This window comes from Euleptes europaea, chromosome 12 (genome assembly GCF_029931775.1).
Source record: "Euleptes europaea isolate rEulEur1 chromosome 12, rEulEur1.hap1, whole genome shotgun sequence".
In the NCBI taxonomy this organism is placed as follows: Eukaryota; Metazoa; Chordata; class Lepidosauria; order Squamata; family Sphaerodactylidae; genus Euleptes; species Euleptes europaea.
In genome coordinates this window covers 16,489,597-16,513,684 of record NC_079323.1, presented here as the reverse complement: position 1 = coordinate 16,513,684, position 24,088 = coordinate 16,489,597, and the positions used below count along the sequence as shown (strand labels likewise).

Sequence of the window (24,088 nt, the reverse complement as noted above, 5' to 3'; positions counted from 1 at the left end):
TCACTGAAAAAGGCAGACTAATTAATAAAAAATTTTAAAAAAAGAATTTCATGATCACCTCTAGTTATATTATTATTTACACCCCTTCAATGTTAGGTGCTACAATCATGAAAATAACTCACAGTTGCAAAGTCCACCTAAGTCCTCAAGAAATACACACAAACGATTCAAGCACTTACTCAATTGCACAAAGACGAACGATAGACGTGAACCTGGAAGTGAGTTTATGTCTTCCCAGAGTTCCTCCGGCAGACATGGAGGCCACAATTTGGATGTTTTCTAGCCCAACCCATTCAAGATTTTCATCATAAAATCCCTGATATGTCAGCACCTAGGGGAGCAAAAAAAAAAAAAAAAAAAAGTTACACACTCACAAGCAGGTAATGAGAAAAAAAGCATTATGTTGTATCTGCTAACCACATAATTAAGTATGATTTCCTACAGTTATCACTCTCTAACATTTATAGGAACTAAAGCTACGATTCAGGAATTATTGCTGCTCCATGCAATATATGCTCAAAACAAGAAAAATATAGATTAAAATCAATTAGATTAAAAATGAATAAAAAGGTGCGTTTAAATCATGAGCTTCATTTCGTGTGACCAGGAGTATGCATCAGAATTCAACAATAAGAAGACCAAAATTAATACACTAAAAGCTGCAATCCTAAGGAAACTTTCCTGGGAGTAAGCACCCATAAGTAAAATAGGAATTACTTCGGAGCAGGCCTACTTAGGTGAGCTCTTTAAATTGTTTAAATCAAACCTTTTCCATCTTTGCTTGTTTTGTATAATCTTGTCAAAAAAATTTTTTTTCTAAAGCTAGTGTCAGATGTGGTACGTGACATGCAATTTTTGAGAATTACGAGTGAAGTCAAATACATGAATGAGAGTCAGCCTGAGCAGACGACTCGAGACTGTAATGAAGGAACAGCTAGCCATACAAATACCTAAACAGTCCCACTATTGAACAATGAGCCTTTACCAACAGGTATATGGAGACCTTGACAATATGGCAGGTAGCAAAATTATACAAACTAACCAAACGGATACAGCTAAGAGATGGTTGTAAGAAGCCATATGTTTTCGATAAGTTGGAAAACGTTTTTGAGGATTGTCCTAGGAAGCTGCAATTAATAATTTGTCTATATAATTGCACAGTGTTATTGTCAAGGGAAATGCTTTTTTAAAAGATAAAGGAAAACGTGGAGATTTTTTTATAAACCTTAAACCCTGTGCCAATTCTGCAGAAAGATTTTCAGAAAGCAACTATTCTTAAATGCAAAACCAAATTCTGTTCACCTGCTGCAGGAAAGCCACAAGCGTGCTGGTTCCCCATTTATCAGGTTTGGGCAAGTTGATGTCCTTAAGGTATAAAACAAGCCTCTCACAATCTTTTGGCCTGTACACTCGCCCGGTATTGGTGCTGATGACCAAACACGTCTGGCTTAATTTTTGCAGAAAATGCCGAGAGGTGGTCTGAGCACTGCAGTGAACTGTAGCAATCTGAGTAGAACGCAGCTGGGAAAAGGCGTAACGAAGCAGCATTCTAAAAAAACATTTAAAAAGAAAAATACAAATACAGCACTTTAAAGAAAACTATCCATCTAAGTTTGTCTCAGTCATATGGCAGTGAAAAGTTTACTACGAAACAAGCCAACGTACAAGAATGTTAACTAGCATGCAGCTACATAGCTAAATATCAAAAGTAACACCAATTATTCAGAAAAGGGGTACATTTCCTTCGCTTTTTAACTTGCTGTGCTCCCCACTTTTGATGGAGTTCAGCAGACCCTTGCTGACTCAATTAAGAGCCTTGGGGTTATACTGGGCCCCAAGTTATGCCATTGCAAAAGAGGCTTTCTCCCAAATAAGCCTAGCTCGAAAGATGGCCCCTTATCTTGATACAGCTGATCTGGCCACCTGGATCCATGCCACAGTAACCTCGAGACTAGACTACTGCAATGCACTATACATTGGTCTTTCCTCAAAAGCAATTTGGAAACTCCAGCTGGTGCAAAATCCCTCGGCTTGGCTAATCGGTGGCTAGATAAGAGCATGCATATTGCTTTCATCCTGCAAGCACTTCACTTGCTGCCCATCGGTTACTGGGCTCAATTTAAGGTATTCGCTATCACATACAAAGCCCTTCATAGCCACGGACCCTCATATCTGTGAGACCGTCTCTCCCCCTATGCTCTGCCATGACAGCTCCTCTCATCCGAGCAAGCCCTTCTGCAAGTTCCAACGGGCAAAATCAACAACTGCCTTCTCTGTTGTAGCCCCCAACTTGTGGAACAGCTTGCCTGAGGTCAGGAAGGCTCCCACTCCACTTTCCACAAACAGAAGGCTCTCAGTGCTTTCCCAGTTTCTGCAACTGTCAAGACAACCCAAACCTCGCTTGAATAATCTTATCCATGATATCTATGGTAGTACAGGATCCCTTGAGGTTCTTCCTCTCAAGTAGATGGAACTTCGCTGAAAGTCTCAGGTATTAGGGTATGGAACAGAGCTGTGGGAAACATCTGGTTTTTCTAGTGATACAGTCATCTTTGTCATCAATTTTAGCATTGGTAGTACCATTACGATCGTAGTCAGTACAAAAGTAAGAACCCTTACCCTTTACCGCATCCTTCAGGGCCGACAAGAAGAAATGGTTGCTTACTATCAAAACCTAGCCAGGGTTTAAAATAATCTAAACCTCTTTGCATATCCGGTGTTTGAATGACAGGAAGTGTCTGAATATTACTGAAGTCATCAGCAGTCAAATTTTCAGGCTTCTTCAGCTGGTATGTCATTAGGCGCTCAGTATCTGAATCATAAAAGGTGTCCAGTGCTTTGCTAGGATTTGGCAGAGACTCTCGTGCCCAGGTGAAAACCTTAAAATACATTGTTTAAAATAAAAAAAATGTAACCACTATAAAAATGAAATTCTAAAAAAAGTAAAAAGCATAACTGCTATAAATAAACATGTTAGCAGATATACAAATGAAGCTGCAAAAAAACCCTCCTTTAACATTTCCAGCTAGGGGTATGCATTCAGTTAAAGCCGAAACCAAAAAAATCCCACAAAAAACAACTTTTCAGTATTTTTCAGGGGTTTTTTTACTGGTTAAAATATGGTGGCAATTAAAGGGAGCTGAAATAATGCAAATTTTCCAAATTATTCGGGGCCTCTTTGCCCCCGCCAACATTTCCCCCCTACCTCCCCTTCATTTCCCCCTTACTTACCTGCTGGCTGAGTCCTTGCTGCTGCCTAGATGCCTCTAGGGCTTCAGAGACAGCAGGTGGCAAGGATCTAAACGCCCCAGCAGTCATATCGCCACCTGCTGCCTACAAAGTCCAGAGAGTTCAGAGGCGGCAGGCCATGGCAATTTATACGCTGGGCCACATCTGTAGTCCCTATAGAGTTTGAAAGGGGCAGGCAGCACAGAACTGAAAGCTGGGCTCTGCAGGTTTGGGTTTAATAAACCCAAACATTTTCAGGTTTTTGGGAAAACTCAAATCTGTTATATTCAGCTTTTTGGATTTTTCAAAAAATTCTGGGTTTATTAAACCCAAACCTGAACAATACCAAAAAAGGGTGCACAGCCCTATTTCCAATGGCTATCCGTTTTCTACGCCATGAAACACAAGATATTGAACCATGTTTCACCAGCACTAGTGACTCTTGCTTCGAGTGCCAGAATAGGATCTGGCAGACCCAGATTTGAATCCCCACTCTACCATGGAAACTTGTTGGGTGACCTTGGGCCAGTCACAAACACTCAGCTTAACCTACCACACAGGGTTGTTGTGAGGATAAAGTGGAGGAGAGAAGAACGCTGTAAACCGCTTTAGGTTCCCATTGGTGACAAAGGTACAGAATGAACATAGTAAATAAATAAAATAAATAAACACAAATCACGTGATGAAGTTAGGAATCTATATTTCTATATGTTACCTCCCCCCCCCCCCCCGTTCCAAGCATTATTAGTAATACTCAAAGCTTGGTATGTACAATGATATCTGAATGTGGCCTTTGTATTTTTGACAGTTGTATCTCATTACAATTTAATAGCTAAAATATTTCTTTGGAAATATTTGGATATTTTTGTAATCTATTACCATTAATTAAGCAAATGAGAGTGGCAAAAAGAACATTTTGGCACGTTATTTACTTTCTGCACGAAATTGTGCTACAAGCTACGGAACCCCATCGGCACTCCCCCCACCCGCTGCTCTATAGCACCTGGGGGGGGGTTTCTATACCTGTGATCCTGAACTAAAGCAAAATGAAAATTCTACATTGGCACTGCTAGCAATGGAATCATTTTGATTAATACAGAATTACCTCTTTGGTTAATTCTTGTCTGGATTTCATGTTGAGATTTCCACCCAGTCCTCTTATCAGGCTAATTATAAACTGTCCCCGCTCAGTGCAACCGTGCAGATGAGACAAGCCATTCATCACTGTTCCAACCATACTTGTTTCTACCACATAGTCATTCTACAAACAGAACAAATGCACTGATCAGGCTGTCAACTAGTTTCCAACAACAGGACCAAGTTCTATTGCAGAGTCCTGCTTAAGTAAGCAAAAAGATATTAAGACAGAAATTAGGCACGAGAACAGTAGCAAGCAAAGTATATACGTTTGACTATTGACAATTGTGAAACATGACTTACGGCAATGATAATTGGGTTTTGTTTTGTTTTTAATAGATGGTGTTACCCTTCTGAATAAAGAAGCTTTTGGTATATTGAGAATTTGTTCTTTGTATACTCTCTATAAAGCCACATAATACATCTGTCGTGCTTTCTGTCGCCTTGTTGGGCAAGGCTAGCCGCTGTCTTGCCCTCCCTTTTACTACTGCAGCTAGCACCTTGGGTAAAATCCAGCCCCTCTCTCTCTTGTGGGTTGCCTGAGGCCAACTCCACAAGGGTGTATCACTGTGACATGCCAAGGAGCCAAGGCGGGGGAGTAAGGACTTGCGCAGACTCTTTCTAATTAAACAACTTTTATTTCTACAAGGCACAAACTCAGGGTACTACAAGGTCAGCTGCACTAAGCAAACTAAACAAAAGGACAATGACTAACTAGGTACTTACATACCTATTATATCTGGTCATTGTTATTCGTATTATGCACCCATCCCTGGTGCATCTGAAACCCTCTTTAGCATCATCCCCCTGTCATCCTTCATGGCAACACACCCAGGAGATGCAGCTCCTCTGGCACACTTCGAAACGAACTCCCAGACAAAGGAACATCACCCCTTTTCAGACCCCACCCTACATGTGCTCCAGGGCCTTCAGCCAAACTGGGTGTCAGGTCTTGGGGCTCAAGCCTGCCAGATCTATATTTTCCAATCAAGAGGTGCTAACACATCGAAGGGCTAGCATGTTTCCTTATCAGTTGGGAAAGGATGCTCTCTATCTGGTAGACAGCACCTTCACCTCTTCTTCCCAGCCACAGAGATGCCAGGGTCACTTTTCCATCACCATAACTGTAACCACATCTCTAGCCCCCCCCCCCCCCCCCGGGCCTCTCATCCATCACAACACCTTTCAGTTCTTAGATATCAAAGTTAAGAGTTACGACTTTTTTTTTTAACAACCTGGCCAAATAGAACTTAAACTTGAAATTATATCTTAAAGCCTTGAGTTGCTCACCTGTTTCAGGACCCAGTTTAAAGCCTTCTCAAAATAGTCCCCAATCCAGTTTTCAAGATTGTGCCTGCATTCCTCAGGCTGATTTCTTAGCCAAGATTTTATTAATGAATTGAGGTCCGTATCTTCATCACTAGAATGAGATACATCTCAGATTAAACCCAAAATAAATCTTGCAGTTCCCATTCTGTTATAACAAACCATACCTGTACCAAAAGGCTCGTTCTGGGAGGGAAACAGATTCATCAGACTGAGTAAAAGGTTTGCAAAACCAAGTGAAATACCAAAACCAAACATATTGTGAATAAGTGGGTTATAATTATACCCACTTATACACACACACACACACACACACACACACACATATATATATACACATACATATATGGGAGTCAGTTTCAGGTAGCCGGCTCAAGGTTGACTCAGCCTTCCATCCTTCCAAGGTCGGTAAAATGAGTACCCAGCTTGCTGGGGGTAAAGGGAAGATGACTGGGGAAGGCACTGGCAAACCACCTCGTAAATAAAGTCTGCCTAGTAAACATCAATATGGTCTTATAGCAGATAGCACACATCTCTAACCCTAGTCCAAGAAACACCCTTAGAAAACTGTATTAATTTTACTTAATAAATCCTCCTCTAAATTGGTATTATGGGACAGTATCAGTCATCTGTTAGGACGGGGCGGGGGGGAGGGCTTTTATTCCTCCACCATCCCACCCTCCAATTGATGCTCAGTGCGGCCCAGACATTACACCCACAAGTGAGCTGTTACACCAGGGATTTCCCCCTACCTTTAATATTTTGAGTAAAGCTAATCTAGGTCTCTTTCCTTATATGTATACTGTTGACGGTACTGTTTTTTATTTACATTACAGTCAAAATCTCTCTAATTTTCATTTATTTCCTTATCTCAAGATATATAATCTATTTGATCCACACTGACTCAAAGCACATAATTCTTTATGTGGTTGTTACGTTAAGAATTATACCAGGGCTATATTGATAGATAAATTAGTTACTTGTTCCAATGCAGTACATTAGATAGGCCCATTAAGTAATTGGTTGTCACTTTTATGCCCCATTTCTGAGTCAGAGTTGTAAAGAAAAACCACAGGAATTACATTTAAGTTGCATTCAAATAACTCAAATGATTTTAAGAGGAGCGATACAGTACAGTATACAGAGTGGAGCCCACCAACGGTCAGAACATTTGTGCAAGGATTTTGTCCATAAAACTGTTTCTTTTGCAAATGAAACCGGTGAGAGCCAATAGCATGTGAAAACACTAATGGCAGATGAAAGTAAGACCATGGTAAGGTCTATTTAACATTTAAAACAAACTGAAGCTTCCCTGTTCCTCAGAATAAGTGAAAACTGTAAAGCACTCTAATGCACATCTGTTAAATGTCATCATGAATTACCTTAGAAAGATCATTCCCATGCGAGATATTGTGGCAGGAGAAGCACAACTCAAGTCATGTGTTTCAAATATGAAGTTCACATTCGGGCCAAACTGTATTCTTTCTCCACTGGGCATAGTGAGCAGACGGTTGTCATCGAGGACAGAATTCAAAGACTCGATCCACTCAGGGTCTATATCACCATCACAGATTATCCATGATGTAATATCTGTTCACAATCAACAACAATACATGGTCACCTCTTATTAATTAAAGATGCAAGCAGTTAAAATTGGGATTAACTTTGCAGTTAGAGTGATAAAGGGGAAGATGTGTACAATATTTCTGTTTCTCACATTGTAGTATAGCTCTAAAGTGGGCAACTGCTTTCATGTACACAACACTCAATAAAACCATATTAAGATGCCTTACTTACTTAGAATATTCCTATATCAATTTTGATCCTATCTGGTCCCTGCAGCAGCTTACAATACAATAGAAAACCAAATGCAATACAATAAAAATCACTAAAACAATGAATAAGGGAAACCACTGCCACCCTCAGCACAAACCATAGCAACCCGTTTTTTATATATGTTGGATAAGAAAAAATATATATTTAATGTTGCATAGTATCTGAGAATCTCATATTCCAGTGGTCAATGAAAAAGACGCAATTTCTCATAAATCTAATGGATTGAGGTTTATACATTTCCCTTCTATGAGAAGTCTATTTAGTAAGTATAATGTTCTATATCATGTTATACCAATCCATAATCATTACTGGGTTGTTATTTTGCAGCATCTTTGCTATACATGCTAGCTGCAGTCATCTGAAATGTCACGAATTCTACATCACTGCTAGTATCAGAATTTTTCACATACCCGAAGTAAAAACTCTCAGTCCAAATTGATGACCTTCTGGAAAAGGTAGGTCTTTAAACTAGCTTGGGGAAGCACTCAGGGATTTGCAGAAAAATCCTAATAACGTATACTCAAAAGTTCCAGCTTCAGCGGGACTTGCTTCCAAATAAGTGTACTCTGAATTGCAGCCTGGTCACCCAACACCTAGGAGAGGGCGTTCCATAGGTGAGGGGTGGAGGGTAAAGGCCCTCCTTCGGGCCACAGCCCACCAATCCGCAATTAAGGCTGGATTCCTAGGGAAGGTCCCTGATTCAGATATCAAGTCCCAGCTAAGTTCAGGCAGAGAATGATCTTTAGGTGTTGGGGACCCAAACTGTTGAAGTCTTTGAAGATCAAAACTAACACCTTGCATTAGGCCTGGAAACAGACTGAAAGTAGGTGGCAAAACACTGCCTTAGCATGGTCAACTAGGTGCCACAGTTTGCGCCAACTACCTTATTCATAAATTTGGTAAACATGCCCAAAATTCAACCAAACCTTTTGTGTCTTGGTACTGATTCTCCCATTACTAGAAAATGCATCCTTGTTTCTCAAACACTTTAATGCTGTTTTCCAACTTGGCGCTTATCATTCTCAGATAAAAGTAATTTTAACTGCTTTCTCTGAATACTGATTTCAGGATATCTTGTTATCATAAAGATGATAAAGAGTACCTTCATGCTGCCACAGACTAACCTAGCTGTTTTCTGATATTGCCATATTAAACAGCGTAAGGTGCAATCCTACACACATTTAAGAAGAAGAGTGGGTTTTTATATGCTGACTTCCTCTACCACTTAAGGAAGAATCAAACCAGCTTACAATCACCTTCCCCTCCCCACAACAGACACCCTGTGTGGTAGATGGGGCTGAGAGCGTGTGACTAGCCCAAGGTCACCCAGCTGGCTTCGTGTGTAGGAGTGGGGAAACAAATCCCGTTCACCAGATTAGACTCCACCACTCCAAACCAATTTTACCCCTGTGGAACAAGAATATTATGACTATGCTTGATTATGGTCCAAAATCAACGTAGTGAGGAGCAGCTGTAGGCTTGATGTCAACCATGTGTTTTAAAAAGGAAGGTGGTAACATTTTGATCAGTTATGCTCAAAAGTGAATGATTTTTTTTGTTATTTAGTTGTTCTTTGTCTCACCTGAAATTATTTTGCTACGTGCTTCTCCCCCTCCCCCAGCTGTACTTGGTCCACCGCTCTTAACCACTATACCACGCTAGCTCTCTAAAAATGTTGAATGGACTCAGTAAGATTTGCTTCCAAGTAAATATGCATAGGATTATAAAGATTTTTTTTTTTTTACAATGGGATACTAACACAGACACACCTGGGGGTTCACGGACCACTTGCCGAGCACTGTTTGTAAGCACGCCATCAGACCACTCTCTTGTGTCGATGTCAATGTGGCCCAACAACTGATGGCGAGGCATAGCTTTGGGGTTCATGGCATACAATTTCACCACTTTGCCAACTTTCCCAAGTGCAGCCCGTAACATCCGCCAAAGGGTTGATTTGCCAGCACCACTTGGGCCCACGATGACCACTCCCATTCTCTGACGTAGTTGTTCGTACAGTTCCAGTCCCTTCTTGATCTGTGCAGAAAACAGAAACATGAAGCACGGTTAACAGCACAAAATGCGGCTTCCTTTCACATTAATAAGCAGCAAATGATAGATGTATTCAGAATGTCAGTTGTCCAATGAGAATAAAGGGAAATTATTGCTGTTATTGGCCCATAATTGCATATAAATATTTATATTGCCCCTGAGCACTAGATTATCCTTAGACAGAGAAATGGAGACATTACACCATCAGTCAGATCTTGGCAGGGCTTGTGAAGTATGTTGTATGATGTTTTTTGGCATTTTGCCCCCTCTTACCCTTCCATCTTATTTTCATCAACCAACTGTCCCCAGGTATCAGAAAACTAACCTTTTGGCTGGGCTACATGCTTTCCAGGGAGGGATAGCAGCATGGTATAGCCCGATCTTATCAGATCTCAGAAGCTAAGCAGAGTCAGTACATGGAAGGGAGACCATCAAGGAAGACTCTGCAGAGCAATGCGATGGCAAATCATCTCTGCTTCTCACTTGCCTTGAAAGCCCCTTGCTGGGGTTGCCTTAAGTTGGCTGCAACGTGACAACACTTTACACATGGAAATGCTTTCCCTTCTGCTGTTTTGGCAGGTAGATTCCAAAGACTACCCTACATGGACAGATAATGTGCATGTGGGTCTGGGCCAACTGAAACTTTTGCATTGTCTTTGATTGTGTGCTGGCTGCCCCTTTCAAAGATCTGTGGATACGTCCAGTGACAGCTTCCATAGTTTCTCTTGTTTCCATGTGTTCCCTGCTAGCTGATCCTGATATTACTTTGGCTGTGGCTACATTTCTAGCAGCAGTAGCTTCTGTGCAAAGATGGAAACAGAGGGTGGTATTTGTAGGACTGGCTCTGTCCAAGACCGCTGGGTCATCAGATTGTTTAAAAAAAGTATTTGTGTTGGGCTTGTGAAATTCTACTCATCGAGTAGCCACAAACACCGTGTGCTTTCAAATATTATGCCTCTAATCTTACAGTTTTGCAAGAGTAACATTGCAATCAATGGCAGTGATTACGGTATACATGTCCAAAAGACTTTTGGTTTTACTATTACATAAATGCATACTATTACTACTTAAGGAAGATTTTTACTTTAACATTTTTGCAAACAAAACAGATCAAAGTCGTTATAATTACTGAGTATTATGATTAGACTGGCTGTAATATTTACCTGGGTAGATATGATTTCCAGATTAGCTTCCTCAAAGACTTCTTGTAAAGCCTTGCGGAGTTCATCATAATCTACGTCCTTAAAATCAATACCAGGGAAGACATCTTTAACTAATGCATCAAACCGAGCACAATCTGCAAATGTAAGCTTTGACATGGTATTGAGTCGCAAAGCTTGGACCACAATATGGCTTTCATTAACTGCACAGGAGAAAAGACAGAAAAAGCATAAATTGATTTCTTCTCACTTGAAGCAGCAAGGTAAGCACATCGGTTTGATTTCTGGTACTACAAGAGAACTGCAACCACTACATATGGTAAATTCACAACGTCTCAGATTTCAGATGCAGATTAGGGGACAAGGGATAAGAAACAGATTATACATTAAATGTGAGAATGCAATAGCCATCATATATCCAATGGCTCATTTTTGTTGACAGAGGAGTAAAGTAAAATAATGTTCTTATTAATGTCATACTGAATAGAAGAGAAAAATATTAAATAATGTTAAGGCAATCCTGCACAACTTGTGACACACCAAGCTGGAATCATCTTATTGACGATCTACAGCAATCCACCACAAGTTCAATAAACGTCCAGTTTTGGATTGCAGAAACAGAGGTGTTCTCAAGCATCTGGCTAGAAGATACCTAGAAGGCTCGAAAATGTTTACCTGTCTCTTTAATTCCATTTTTTTTCAGCTGACGAAGTAGATTTCCACACCCTCTCAGAACTGTCTTCAGGGCACGCAAACCCCAATCGTAGTGCTGCTGAGGTGTCAAAAGCTCCCTGAAATTTTTAAGAGAACCATATTTATTTAAATTATTGATATCCTGCTTTTCCATGACGTTTGTTCAAACCAACTTGCTGTTAAAGCAATACGTCAACATGAACAAAACATTTACAAATTAATTTAAAAACAAACAATGCGCATCTTTCAACAACAATCAAAAGCAGAAAAAATCCCTAATCTCTGCAGATCTGAGCATGACTAAGGTTGCAATCCTGGGGGGAGGGGGGACCGAAGGTCCTTAGGAACTGGTGTGACCCTTTGTCGGAGCAAGTGCCCACTTAACCTGGGATAAGGGGCATTTGCACCATCATGGGTGGCATCCACGCCAGCACCAGGACGTAACGCAGAGGCGTGGGGCTCAGGCACTGCCTCCTGGAAGCGTTCGAGCGAAGCAAGTCCCCACACTGGCATCCTGGGAAGCATTCCCAGGGTGTTCCTGGGGGCAGAGCTGCCTTTAGGCAGCTTCCTAACACCTTTCGCCCCAGGAATGCCCCTTCTCAGTGCAGTGTGGCTACGCCACCTTTTTTGTAGCCCTGATGATTACAAATGGAGGATTTTCAGGTAATGGTGGGGCTGCGCCACTCCCGGCCGTTGTCGAACTACCCCCCCTTTTTTGGATTGCACTGTAAATGGCAGAACAAAAAGAGGTATCGACTAAAAATATGATGGAATTGTTGTTTTTTTAAATCACTGCCTGGACTCTAAATGACAATAGTGAAGGAATCAGACAAATTTTGTAGGAAGGAGATGATTCCAGAAACATTAACTGAGTAACAGAGAGGGCACCAAAATGAGTTACTATACTGGTGTTAGGATAAGGGAGGGTTATCAAGCCTTCATTCGAACAACACAGGGACCGTTACATAGTTCTTCTTTCCCCTATTTTCAACAGAACCCTGTAAGGTACAAAATATTGTCGAAGGCTTTCACGGTCAGAGTTCATTGGTTCTTGTAGGTTATCCGGGCTGTGTAACCGTGGTCTTGGGATTTTCTTTCCTGACGTTTCGCCAGCAGCTGTGGCAGGCATCTTCAGAGTAGTAACACTGAAGGACAGTGTCTCTCAGTGTCAAGTATGTAGGAAGAGTCAGAGAGGGGTACTCAGCTCAAACCCAACCCCTCTCTGACTCTTCCTACACACTTGACACTGAGAGACACTGTCCTTCAGTGTTACTACTCTGAAGATGCCTGCCACAGCTGCTGGCGAAACGTCAGGAAAGAAAATTCCAAGACCACGGTTACACAGCCCGGATAACCTACAAGAACCTGTAAGGTACGTTACACTAAAAGGTAATGGTTAGCACAAGGTCACCATGGCTGACCGGGGACTTGAACCCAGCCGTTCCCACTCCTAGTCTGACATGACATCTTCCTGGCTCACACAAAGGCTACAATCAGCATGTCAGCTCATGACTGGACTAATACCTGAACAATGATTTTCCAGCTCACGTTCTTAATGGCTATACTGCTCTACGTCAAAGCAAGATTACAAGAATGCTGCACAAGAATACCTTCTCTCTCTCTCTACAGATTTAATATTTAATTGCAATACACGCTGTAACACTGAAGAATCAATATTAATCATGAAGGGGTAAAATATCTATTGCCAAAAGAAACGTAAGCAGGTCGTAGACAGGCTGACCAAGAAACAAAGAAAAGAGGAGTTTCCAAATACTCACCTGGCTAAATTGAAAATAGCCACCAATTTTCTTCCTAGAATTTTAGCATCTTTAAAGCCTTCTGAATATAAAATCACCTCTGCAATGAGCTCATTGTCAGGGCGACTCATAGCAACTGGCCGGAACAGTTGTTTGAGATTGTCAGGCAACTTTTGTCTGCCTCCATAGCCCTTTCCAGCAGGATTCATTGTGATAAAGATTCCAGAATTGTGATCCATTTCAACCTGACAGGTAAGAAATACAATTCAACAAGACACATTTTTGTTTTATACCCCAATTGTCTCTACCTTTAAGGAGTCTCATAGAATCATAGAGTTGGAAGGGACCACCAGGGTCATCTAGTCCAACCCCGTGCACAATGCAAGAAATTAACAACTACCTCCCCCCCCCACATGCCCAGTGACCCCAACCCCCCCCCCCCCCGCCATGCAGGTTTCCACAATCAAAGCCATCTAGCCTCTGCTTAAAGTCCTCCAAAGACGGGGACTCCACCACCCTCCGAGGCAGTGCTTTCCACCATCGAACAGCCCTCACAGTCAGGAAGTTCTTCCTAATCGCTTTTCTCTTAGTTTAAATCCATTACTCTGTGTCCTAGTCTCCGGAGCAACAGACAACAAGCTAGTTCCCTCATCAACATGACATCCCTTCAAGTATTTAAACATGGCTATCATGTCTCCCCTCAACCGTCTCTTCTCCATACTAAACAAACCCAACTCCCTAAGTCTCTCCTCATAGGGCAAAGCGGCTTGTAAACGCCCTCCCTTCCCCTCCCCACAACAGACACCATGTGAGGCAGGTGGGGCTGAGAGAGTTCTGAGAGAACTGTGACTAGCCCAAGGTCACCCAGCAGGCTTCTTGTGGAGGAGTGGGGAAAACAACCCCGTTCACCAGATTGGAGTCTGCCGCTCATGTGGAGGAGTGGGGAATCAAGCCCGGTTCTTCACATTAGAGCCCACCGCTCTTAACCACTACACCACTACTAAGTACTTAACAGCTTCATATTGTATATAACAACTGTATCCCCCAATGACCACTGAAGAAACTGAAATGAATCCATGAACTCCCAATTTCCTGTTTGCCACAAACTGGGGGGAAAGTGACAGAGCACCCTATTCACTGGCCTCTCCTGTCAAAGTACTGGATTCTTACCCAAATACAGAGAGATGAGTGCACTAAAAGATGAATCCTGTGAAGCAGTATTACTAGAAGGAAGGGACTTCTTCCTGGATGCAGACTTCACTCAAAGAATCAACAAGGGGAAGGGTTCCCCTTCAGATTCCAGACTAAGCTGGAGTCTGGAAACACCCCTAAACATGTACCCTATAACTATACAATCGTATAGAACACAAAAAAATCATTTTTATTGTAGAAAATCAGAAAGATTAACAGAGAAAAGCCATACCACCAGATAAGACATGACTAAGGCCAGATTATCTGCCTTCGGGAAGTGGGGTTTTTTTCCAGCATCCCCACAGCATTGTGATGCATTCATGAACATCCAGGGGTTTCCCCAGCTTTTCTCCAGTCTTTCTCAAACCTGGTTTGCTCTGAAGTTTTGGGAAAGATCACAGTAAATCCAGGACGACTGCTCTGTGTGGGGGGAAATTCGGATTTTCCAGCCCACGTGGCAGCCATTGTCCCTGCGGCAGTCATTTTGTCCCATTACTAGGGAGCTTTTTATTTTTTAAAAAAACATTGGCATTAAATATCCCATTGTAAAAAAAAAAAAAAAAAAAAAGTGTTTCGGGCTCTCTGAATTCTCAGGAACTTACATATGTAAAAATGACATGAAACTGATTGCCTCCTATTGTGCCCTTAGATTCTACAGATGGCCATAGCCTGGTATTTTATGTACTGAGAACTTTCAAGAGGTTAAGATGATAGGAGGCTTCCTGACAAGCTTAGTTTAATCCAGTGCTGCCGCTCAACCCCCAGGCAGTAAGCTGGAGATGTTCTGGCTGAGGGTGCAGTACCATGCCTTCAGACATGAGATCTCTCCAATGAAGAAAATCCCAGTATTCCTGGGTGGAGCAACATAGAAGATCTGGGAGCCATTGGCCTACTTGGCCACTGAAATGCCAGCAATACTACAGCATCTATTCCAACAGGGTGTTGTTTTTTTCTCCGGAACTCTGAGAATTAGCTTGTTGTTGATACTTGGTAGTAATTCCTACTTAGTCGTTGTTGAGGTAGACTATCCGACATGCCCACTGGTGGCAGGTGGTAATTTTTAAAACAGTCTTGAAAGGCCATGTTACAAGCTGGTGCTGCCCATTCTGTCTTGACCAGAATATGAAAAGAAACATTGGTAGCCTTTTATGAACCCTGAGGGAAGAGTGGCACATCTTTTGGAACAGCCTGCCAAATCCTCTCCTCCCTGAGGTATGATTCGATGCAGTTGCTGCCAAAAGCTGCTCCAGGCTGGAGACAAGGAGAAGAATGAACAGGGGGAGGAGGATTTCATCACAGTTTGCCTCTTTCACTTTTGAGGAGGGTGAGAGGAAGCAGCGCTGAGAAGAAAACCGCTCAGGCAATAAGGAGGCATGTCTGATTCTTCCTCTACACTGAGTTGATGGGAAGGGCCTAACTGAACCTAAAAGCTAAGGAGAGGAGAGAGAGTAAGGAAAATATTGACTAAATATAGTGCTGAAAGAGCAACGTCAAAAATACTAGCTGTACGGGAGGCCAGGTAAGACCAATCAGGGAATTAAGAGGAAGCTGCTTCCTTTTTTCACTGCTTTAAGTAACGAATCTGTCTGCAACCAAGGCACAGTACCTCCAAATTCTGGAACCACAGAAGAATGGGTATTGATGCAAAACATATGGAGAATTTTAATTAATGCAGTCCATGGAATTGTCGATAGTTTAGGATTAGGACAATTGCCAGGTCTTAATTTCTGTTTCAGATGCAAAACATAGTTTACAAGAGGTTCGGAATACAGAAATGGAGCCGTTTGTGAGTGCCAGTGGTGGCCCCTCCATGTATGAAGCCCTTACGTATCAGTTCATTAGAGAATACCACAAGCAGAAAACAAAAGAAACATCACACTGCTAGCAAGAAACAGCATGACAAAACTGACTCTAGGAAGGGAGCCTTCCTCTATGGCAAAAGCGAGAATAACTGCAAAAAGGGTAAGATGTTGCACTCTACCTCCTTCCCAAGTAGCTCACAAACAGGCTGATGTTTCTTCAAAGCATGCTGAATTGTCTGAATTTGCATGGAAACGGCAGACAGTACGGCTTCTTCCAGCCGATTGAACTCGTCAAAACAGCCCCAGGCTCCACACTTCACCAAACCGACAAATATCCGGCCCATTGATTTCACATCAATGCCCTTAAAATAAGAGAAATTTACTTCAGACGTGATTACTTTTCAGTGCGCAGCTTTCCTATCTGACAAGCTACATTAAATATTAAGAGCTGGGGGGAAGATGTAAAAAAAGATTCACTAGTCATATGCAGACATTACTTTGCCACCTAGTCCCAGACGGAGAATTTGGGAGTAAGTCTTGGGCTTACCCACTTTCTGACCTGTTTCCCACACTGCGCAGAGAAGATGACACCCAAATCAGAAGAGTCCACATTCACTTGAATATGGAAGTTCCTTGTTCAGGGATTATATTGAACATTATATTGCTATGAGGGGGGTGGGAATTGATTGGAGGCAAAAAGAAGAAGGGTGGTCATGATCTCTCTATACAGAAAGGTCTCTGAGCAGGATGGAAGTAACACCTGAACGAACCCAAAATAGTTACAAACATGGGGGTTACTTCACCTCATCACAATTAAAAACCAACACTTGTCTTCCGAGTAGTCCTCCCAAAGCCTTTACAGATTCCGTTTTGCCCGTTCCAGCTGGCCCATAAGGATTTCCTCCGAGGCCCATCTTCATAGCTTGAGTAAGTGTGAGGTAACACTTATCAGTCAATGGCGTATAAACAAGCTTTGGGGAATTACCCTAAAGATGTAACACGCACAGTATTGGTCAGTATTCCATCATTTAAACACATAAACAGGTCAACTGCTTGGTCCTAACACAGGCAATAAAATTGTGAAGTCCAAATGACTAATTATCGACTATTGCTGTTAACAAAATTTATATCCCACCTTTCTACCCTTACAAGGGATGTCAGCTAAGTGAAAAGTACATACTGTGCAAAAGTTCATGTCTGCACAACTTATTTGGAATCTCTTGAAAAAAATGTGAAAACTGGTTATATAATTAAGGAAAACAGGATCAACAACATTAAAAGCAAATAGAGACCTAATTCCACAACCATCTGAGAACAGGCAGAAGTAGTAGCAGAATGCGAGAGGGTAACAAGAACACGAGGCATGGTGGCAACAGAAGCCCATAAGGGTTAGAGAGAGCCAAGGGGCTGGGATCCAAAGCCAGATCCAAACCACGTTTGCACCGAAGAAAACTCTGAATTTGGCCTTCTGGAACAAAGTCACCACGGCACATAAACAACAGCTTCCAAAACAAAGAGGAGGCTGCTGTTCAATGAAAAGCAGTTTTTTCACCGAGCATATCTAAGATAGTTTTTTTGGTTCCTGGCCAAAATATTTTAAAGGTATGACAGATTATCTGGCATGTATAAGAGCCACATTATGAATAAGACCCTATTATATATAGCAAGTGGAATGGGATAACTGCAGTTTTGGGGCTCCAGAAAGTTTAATCTGACATCAAAATAAAATACGCAGTATTTTTAATGAAAGGAGGATAGATACCATATATGATTAGATTAGAATACGATGCCTCCAAAATTCAATTGAAAAGATGTACCTGATATTCGTAAGTGTACTGAAGCTCAGCATCTACCATTTGAATGTAGCATTTTTGGTCCTTCAGATAAAATCTTACTTGCTTCTTCCACACCCAGTCATCAACACTATGAATTTGGGCTTCGTGCAGCTGTCGCACAATATCAATGTTATGAATAATATCAAGAATAAGGGCTTTAAGCTTCAGCTCAAGGATTCCAGATTCTGGGGGGAAATAATTTTAAAGAGGCATTTAGTAGTTTAAAAGAATTGGTGCTTTAATCATATTGCTTTCTTCCACTATTAACTTTTCAAGTGCTTAGAAATACAAGATGACCATAAAATAAATCCAACGCAACAATGCATGTTGACAGTAGGTAACCCTGAAGTTAGTCTAGTAATTTTCACAAAGTATGGAGGGATATCATGCCTGTGTGTGTGTAGTAGAAACAGAAAACCTTTCATCATTTCAGTTTCTTCACGTTATGTCATCCCTCAGTGGTCATTTACTTTTGTCTTCTTGATGTTCACCTTTAATGCTGCTTTGGCACTTTCAGCTTTAACCTTCATCAGGAGTCGTTTCAAGTCTTTGCTATTTTCTGCCAGTAATGGGGAGTTATCTGCATATCTCAAATTATTACAATTTTCACTCCTTTCATCTTAATTCAATTTGCTTTTCTTAAAGAGTTAGGGAGATAAAATACATCCTTGTCTGACAACTTTGCTAACTGAGAACATTCTGTTTCTCCATATTCTGCCCTAACAGTAGCCTCTTGCACATAATATAGGTTGCGCATCAAAACAATCAGGTGTTATGATACCTCCATTTCCTTCAGCACCAACCATATATTTTCATGATCCACACAGTCAAAAGCTTTGCTGCAATCTATGAAACACAAGATGATTTTCTTCTGAAATGCTCCAGGAACCAATGTAAATTTGCCATATGATCATTAGTGCCTCTTCATTTGCTGAATCCAGCTTGAACATCTGAGTCATCTCGTTCCATATACAGTAAGTCTTTGTTATAAGATTTTGAGCAGTACTTTACTTGCATGAGAAATTAATGCAATGGTCCAATAAGTTGCTTCAGTCTTGATGTCTCCTTTTTCGAAACTAGAATGTAGATTGAGCATTTCCAGTCTGTGGGCCATTGGTTTGTTTTCCATATTTTTTGGCATATTCTTGTTAAGATTTTGATGGACTCCGTTTCTGTGGTTTGGAATAGCTCTATGGATATCCCATCTACTCCTGGTGATTTGTTTCTCCCAATTGCTCTCAGTGCAGCTTTCACTTCACTTTCTAAAATTGCAGGTTTTTCTTCAAAAGATTCTTGTTTGAAATAATCTGTCATCCTCTCATCTCTTCAGTGTATTGGTCCCACCTTTTATTTATTTTGACCTGCTCATTTATTGTATTTCTGTGTCTATCTTTCAGCATGCCTAGCCAATGCTTTAAATTTCCCCTTGATTTCTAGGAGCTTGGGGAACAGATCTCTTGTTCTTCCTTTTTGTTCTCTTCTATTTCTTTACACTGAGGTATCACAGGCCACAATAAAGCCCCCAGTGGACTCAGTAAGGTCACTGGGCATTATGTCTAACAAGACTGGTTTACAGCATCAGTTAAGTGGAGAAATCAGTGATAAACCATATACTGTACCAGTTTCCAAGACTTAACAGCATTTCAACCACATGCTACATCAGTAAAATATTTCATGCTAGATAGTTCTTGGAACAGGAGCAACCAATACAAAGTCATAACATAATAATATGGCTTGGATCCTACTTATGTTTTCTGATTAAAGAGGCATTTTTACCACAAAACACCACAGGAGGTTCTCATGCCTTCTGAAATCCTGTCCCCAGGGGTTGATGAACCCTACCTCTAGGAGGCACAGGAGCAGGGTAAAATAGAGGTCTTTAGTATGAAAGGAGAAATGGTGAAAATCATTTTCCCTGCAAGCGTAAGTTTTAGACAGGATCAAAGCCATTAGATTAATACTATAGTAAAGGAGTGTGTCAGGCACAAACATGTGCTTTCAAATCTTCTAAAAACACATTTTATCTTCTTCCATACCTGAGTTGCCTGAATCTTCTGTATGAGTATCTATGCTGGTATAATGCTCCAATTTAGCCATTAGTTCTAATTCTAGTTCCTGCAAATTATGTTCCCTGATTGCATTTTCCACATCTTCAGTGAACTGAATTTGTTCAGCCAAACAAAGAATCTATTGAGAAAACAGAACTCATAAGCAACAATTCAGCTCCCAGACTCAATCTTGGTCTCCCTCAATAAATCCTAGTTTCAGTGCACATTTTTTTTCTCCTCCTCTCTCTTGCAAAGACCCAGCTACTACCCCAGCCTACATTGTGGCACCAGCTACTTGAATAATGTTTATATTGTTTTGCTAAACATTTTCCCACTCTTAATAGAATTTCCTGTACAAACTATACATGACCTTCAAAGGTTAACTAAAAAAACACAATGAAACACACTTCTTAAAAATCATTTTAGGCAAGATTGTAAGTGCATAGCAAAAGTGCTTTGAACACATGAAGCTGCCTTGTACTGAATCAGACCCTTAGTCCATCAAAGTCAGTATTGTCTACTCAGACCAGCAGGGGCTCTCCAGCACAGGCACAGGAATTTCACATCACCTACTTGCCTGGTCCCTTTAACTGGAGATACCAGGGATCGAACCTGGGACCTTCTGCATGGCAAGCAGATGCTCTACCACTGAGCCACAGCCCCTTTGTTTTTAAATCAGTTGTTCTTCCAAGGAAGTTCCTTCTTACATGATTTTAATACCTACTGTGTTGTAAGGGAGGAAAAGTATCTTTACCTGCGAGGGGAAAAGTGACGGATCAATAGAACCATGTGATTTTTTTCCAGTAGTTACACAGCTGATCAATAACTGCTTCAGTGTCTCCTTCATCTCTGAAGACAGTTTGTTTAACCAAATCTGAAAATTAAAAAAAAAAACAGACCGATGTTACAAATAATAAAATATTTTTTTCCTCAAATATTTTTATGTCAAAGCTTACATTCTTACCTCAACATCATTGGACAGAAGGATTTTATTTTTGAAAGGGACAGATTCGCCTTCTAAAGATTTCATTGCAAGTATGTGTTTAAAATCTTCATCAAAGCTTACACTGTGAATTCCTGTTAATTAAAGTATGACAGTATTTACAACTGGGTAAGTTCATTTAAAATTTTATAACATTAATATAGGAGTGCCTCAATAAAAAGGAATTTTAAAAAGCATAATTCTGAAAAAAGGATTTTGTTCACTATTATAGAAGCAGACATTACAATTTTCCACATGCAGAATGTCCCCAAAGGACACATAAAATTAAAATCTTTAAGGGAAGGTTATTGTAACTAAAGGTGATTCAGAAGTCTTCAATTCTAAGAAAACATTAAAATATCTCTCCCTTGCATGGGCAAACAGAAGCTTCTTAACAATCTTTCCTCACCACTGTGGGCAACTAAAAATAGGCTTCAAGATACCAGACAGGGCATTGTTGGTAAACTGAAAGCTGATTCTAATGCCCAAAAGGTGGGCACGTGGGACAGCAACCTTTGTGGATTCTTTCGCAAAGCCGGGCAACCACCACATGTGCACAAGTTCAAGATCCTTGTGTGTGTGTGTGTGTTAAGTGCCGTCAAGTCGCTTCCAACTCATGGCAACCCTGAGTCGGAAGCAACTTGATGGCACTTAACACACACACACAAGATCCTTGTACTAATATAAAATCTCTTCACTAATGTTGCAATGGACCGGATCGCTGCTTACCAGCAAAGAGTTTCTTAAGGTGAGACTGAATAACAGAAGGATTAGTGGATTGTCCCAAGATTTCTAGAAGATCATCATCCCCAATGAAATAGAATCTGGGGAATGCTGAACGCTTCTCCTGTTGAAAAAAAACAACCCCCTTGTGTTATGTCTCAGCTGGGAGCTAAGATTCTATACTTTTAGGACTACATTAATATTAGAAATTTTACCTCCAAAAATTCATTTAAGGATTTTTGACATCTTTGAAGCTGGTCAAGAATAGTCATCAAGGCATTTCTTATTCCTGCTCGAGAGCTCAAGGATATTATTCGGTTGTCTTGCTTGATATCAGCCAATATCGATCTTTAAAAAGAAACATCATGGTGTGCAAACATATTGTTTTTTTTAGGCTAAATGTTAACGGTCATATATTAGCACCTAAATAATTATCTTGTTATAAAGCTACGAATTCAGTCCAAGAATATTAGAACATATAAATGTATTTTATGTATTTACTTTATGTATACCCTCCTTTTCTCCCCAATGAGGACTCCAAACAGCCTACACTGTTCTCCTCTCCTCCATTTTATTCTCACAAGACTGTGAGGTGGGTAAGGTTGAGCGTGTGTGGCCAGCTCAAGGTCACACAGAAAGCTACTATGGCAAAATGGGAATTTGAACCTGGGTCTCCAGATCCTAGTCTGACACTCTAACCCCTACACAATACTAGGAAAGACTGTCATGTATTGAGATTTGCAACACATTTTATGCTGCTGTTTTATATTATTCTACTGAGAAGGATGTTTTGAAATCAAATTGAGCAAAAGATATATGCAACATAATACTGACCTAAAGTCTTCATCTACTCTGTTGAAACGGCCCTGTTCTCTGGGTAATGCTCCACGACCAAAAATGGGTTCCAAATAGACCCACTTCCTCTGAATCTGATTTAAATTCTGCAGGTACTCATCCAGCTCAGCAAGTTTCTTCTCCCAAACAGAAACTTTATCTTGAAAACCTTTATAGTACGGGGAATCCTTTAACGACTGGAGAAGGCAGCGATTATCGCCAACCTGGTTGACTATGTCTTTCCAGTCCTTGATCAGTTTCATCATCCGGCCATGACTATCTTCATAATCTGTCAACGTAAAGACGGCGCCCACTCCCCAGAGTTCGAGTTCACGGAGGGCTTCTCGGATTGTGACCTCACCATGAGCCCGACTGTTCAAATCCTGTTTGAAGCCACAAATTTTACACATTTTTAACCAAAGGGTTATACCGAAAGAGGGGTTTCAGTTATTAAATGCAATTTATAAATAAATACAATATAGGGGTGTGCGTTTGGATATTTCCAGTCCAAATGTATCAGTACTTTTTTGGATGTATTTGGATATCCAGAACGATATTCAGCCAAGGGACAGAAATTAGGCCTATGTCAAAGCCATCTTAAAGGTAAAGGTAAAGGTCCCCTGTGCAAGCACCGGGTCATTCCTGACCCATGGGGTGACGTCACATCCCGACGTTTCCAAGGCAGACTTTGTTTGCGGGGTGGTTTGCCAGTGCCTTCCCCAGTCATCTTCCCTTTACCCCCAGCAAGCTGGGTACTCATTTCACCGACCTCGGAAGGATGGAAGGCTGAGTCAACCTTGAGCCGGCTACCTGAAACCGACTTCTGTCGGGATCGAACTCAGGTCGTGAGCAGAGCTTTTGACTGCAGTACTGCAGCTTAACACCCTGCGCCACGGGGCTCACAAAGCCATCTTAGTACATTTTAATCACATATTATTTACTGAGCCTGAGATAAACCATTCAGGGAACCTCAGTATATTGCAGAACAGGTGACTGAACTATTAAGAAATTGCCTGAAGTAGAACTTGAAAAACTACCTTAAGTTCTGCTGCTCTTTCCACAATGACATCTGCTACTTTTAACAGATCTCCAAACAACAGGTTCTCTAGACTCGTGCCCCTAGGAAGACCAAGAATCCGAAAGAGGTCCAGCCAATGATCCGAAGAGAGGTGTTCTCCTCTAACATACTTCAGGACAGGAACTGCCATCTGTGGAAAAAAAATAAAATAATTTCTGAACATACCTAGATGGATGGAATATGTAGAGATTATTACATCCTGATATCATGATTTAAGTTTTCCTTAATACACACTAGTAAAAGATACTAGTTACACTAGTAATGTCTAACAATACTACCTCTTTTGTAATAGTCTCATACCACTTTTAAACAAAGCAAGGTATAAAAATACTTCAGAAGGCTTACTGTAATGAGCCATGATAAACTAACAAATATTTCCAAAGAGAAATAAAAGGGCCGCACCAGTAAC

The 24,088-nt window shown here is 41.0% G+C and overlaps 1 protein-coding gene and 1 non-coding gene across 2 annotated transcripts in view; both read right to left on the bottom strand.

Moving 5' to 3' along the window:
• DYNC2H1 (dynein cytoplasmic 2 heavy chain 1) overlaps nucleotides 1-24,088 on the bottom strand; it is a 200,093-nt gene that overhangs the window by 140,112 nt on the left and 35,893 nt on the right. Inside the window, exons 25-44 of the mRNA XM_056858874.1 lie at nucleotides 23,639-23,809; nucleotides 22,602-22,984; nucleotides 21,983-22,115; nucleotides 21,774-21,891; nucleotides 21,027-21,139; nucleotides 20,817-20,936; nucleotides 20,051-20,201; nucleotides 17,997-18,199; nucleotides 16,983-17,165; nucleotides 16,359-16,541; nucleotides 13,208-13,431; nucleotides 11,412-11,527; nucleotides 10,740-10,939; nucleotides 9,297-9,561; nucleotides 7,074-7,281; nucleotides 5,656-5,785; nucleotides 4,334-4,489; nucleotides 2,620-2,879; nucleotides 1,303-1,549; nucleotides 180-331 (exon numbers count right to left, since the gene is read on the bottom strand). Of these exons, the coding sequence (XP_056714852.1) occupies nucleotides 180-331; nucleotides 1,303-1,549; nucleotides 2,620-2,879; nucleotides 4,334-4,489; nucleotides 5,656-5,785; nucleotides 7,074-7,281; nucleotides 9,297-9,561; nucleotides 10,740-10,939; nucleotides 11,412-11,527; nucleotides 13,208-13,431; nucleotides 16,359-16,541; nucleotides 16,983-17,165; nucleotides 17,997-18,199; nucleotides 20,051-20,201; nucleotides 20,817-20,936; nucleotides 21,027-21,139; nucleotides 21,774-21,891; nucleotides 21,983-22,115; nucleotides 22,602-22,984; nucleotides 23,639-23,809 (3,716 nt within the window). The remainder of the gene's footprint in view (nucleotides 1-179; nucleotides 332-1,302; nucleotides 1,550-2,619; nucleotides 2,880-4,333; nucleotides 4,490-5,655; nucleotides 5,786-7,073; nucleotides 7,282-9,296; nucleotides 9,562-10,739; nucleotides 10,940-11,411; nucleotides 11,528-13,207; nucleotides 13,432-16,358; nucleotides 16,542-16,982; nucleotides 17,166-17,996; nucleotides 18,200-20,050; nucleotides 20,202-20,816; nucleotides 20,937-21,026; nucleotides 21,140-21,773; nucleotides 21,892-21,982; nucleotides 22,116-22,601; nucleotides 22,985-23,638; nucleotides 23,810-24,088) is intronic.
• TRNAG-GCC (transfer RNA glycine (anticodon GCC)) lies at nucleotides 20,654-20,725 on the bottom strand. The gene has a single exon. It is a non-coding gene; the product is annotated as a tRNA-Gly (tRNA).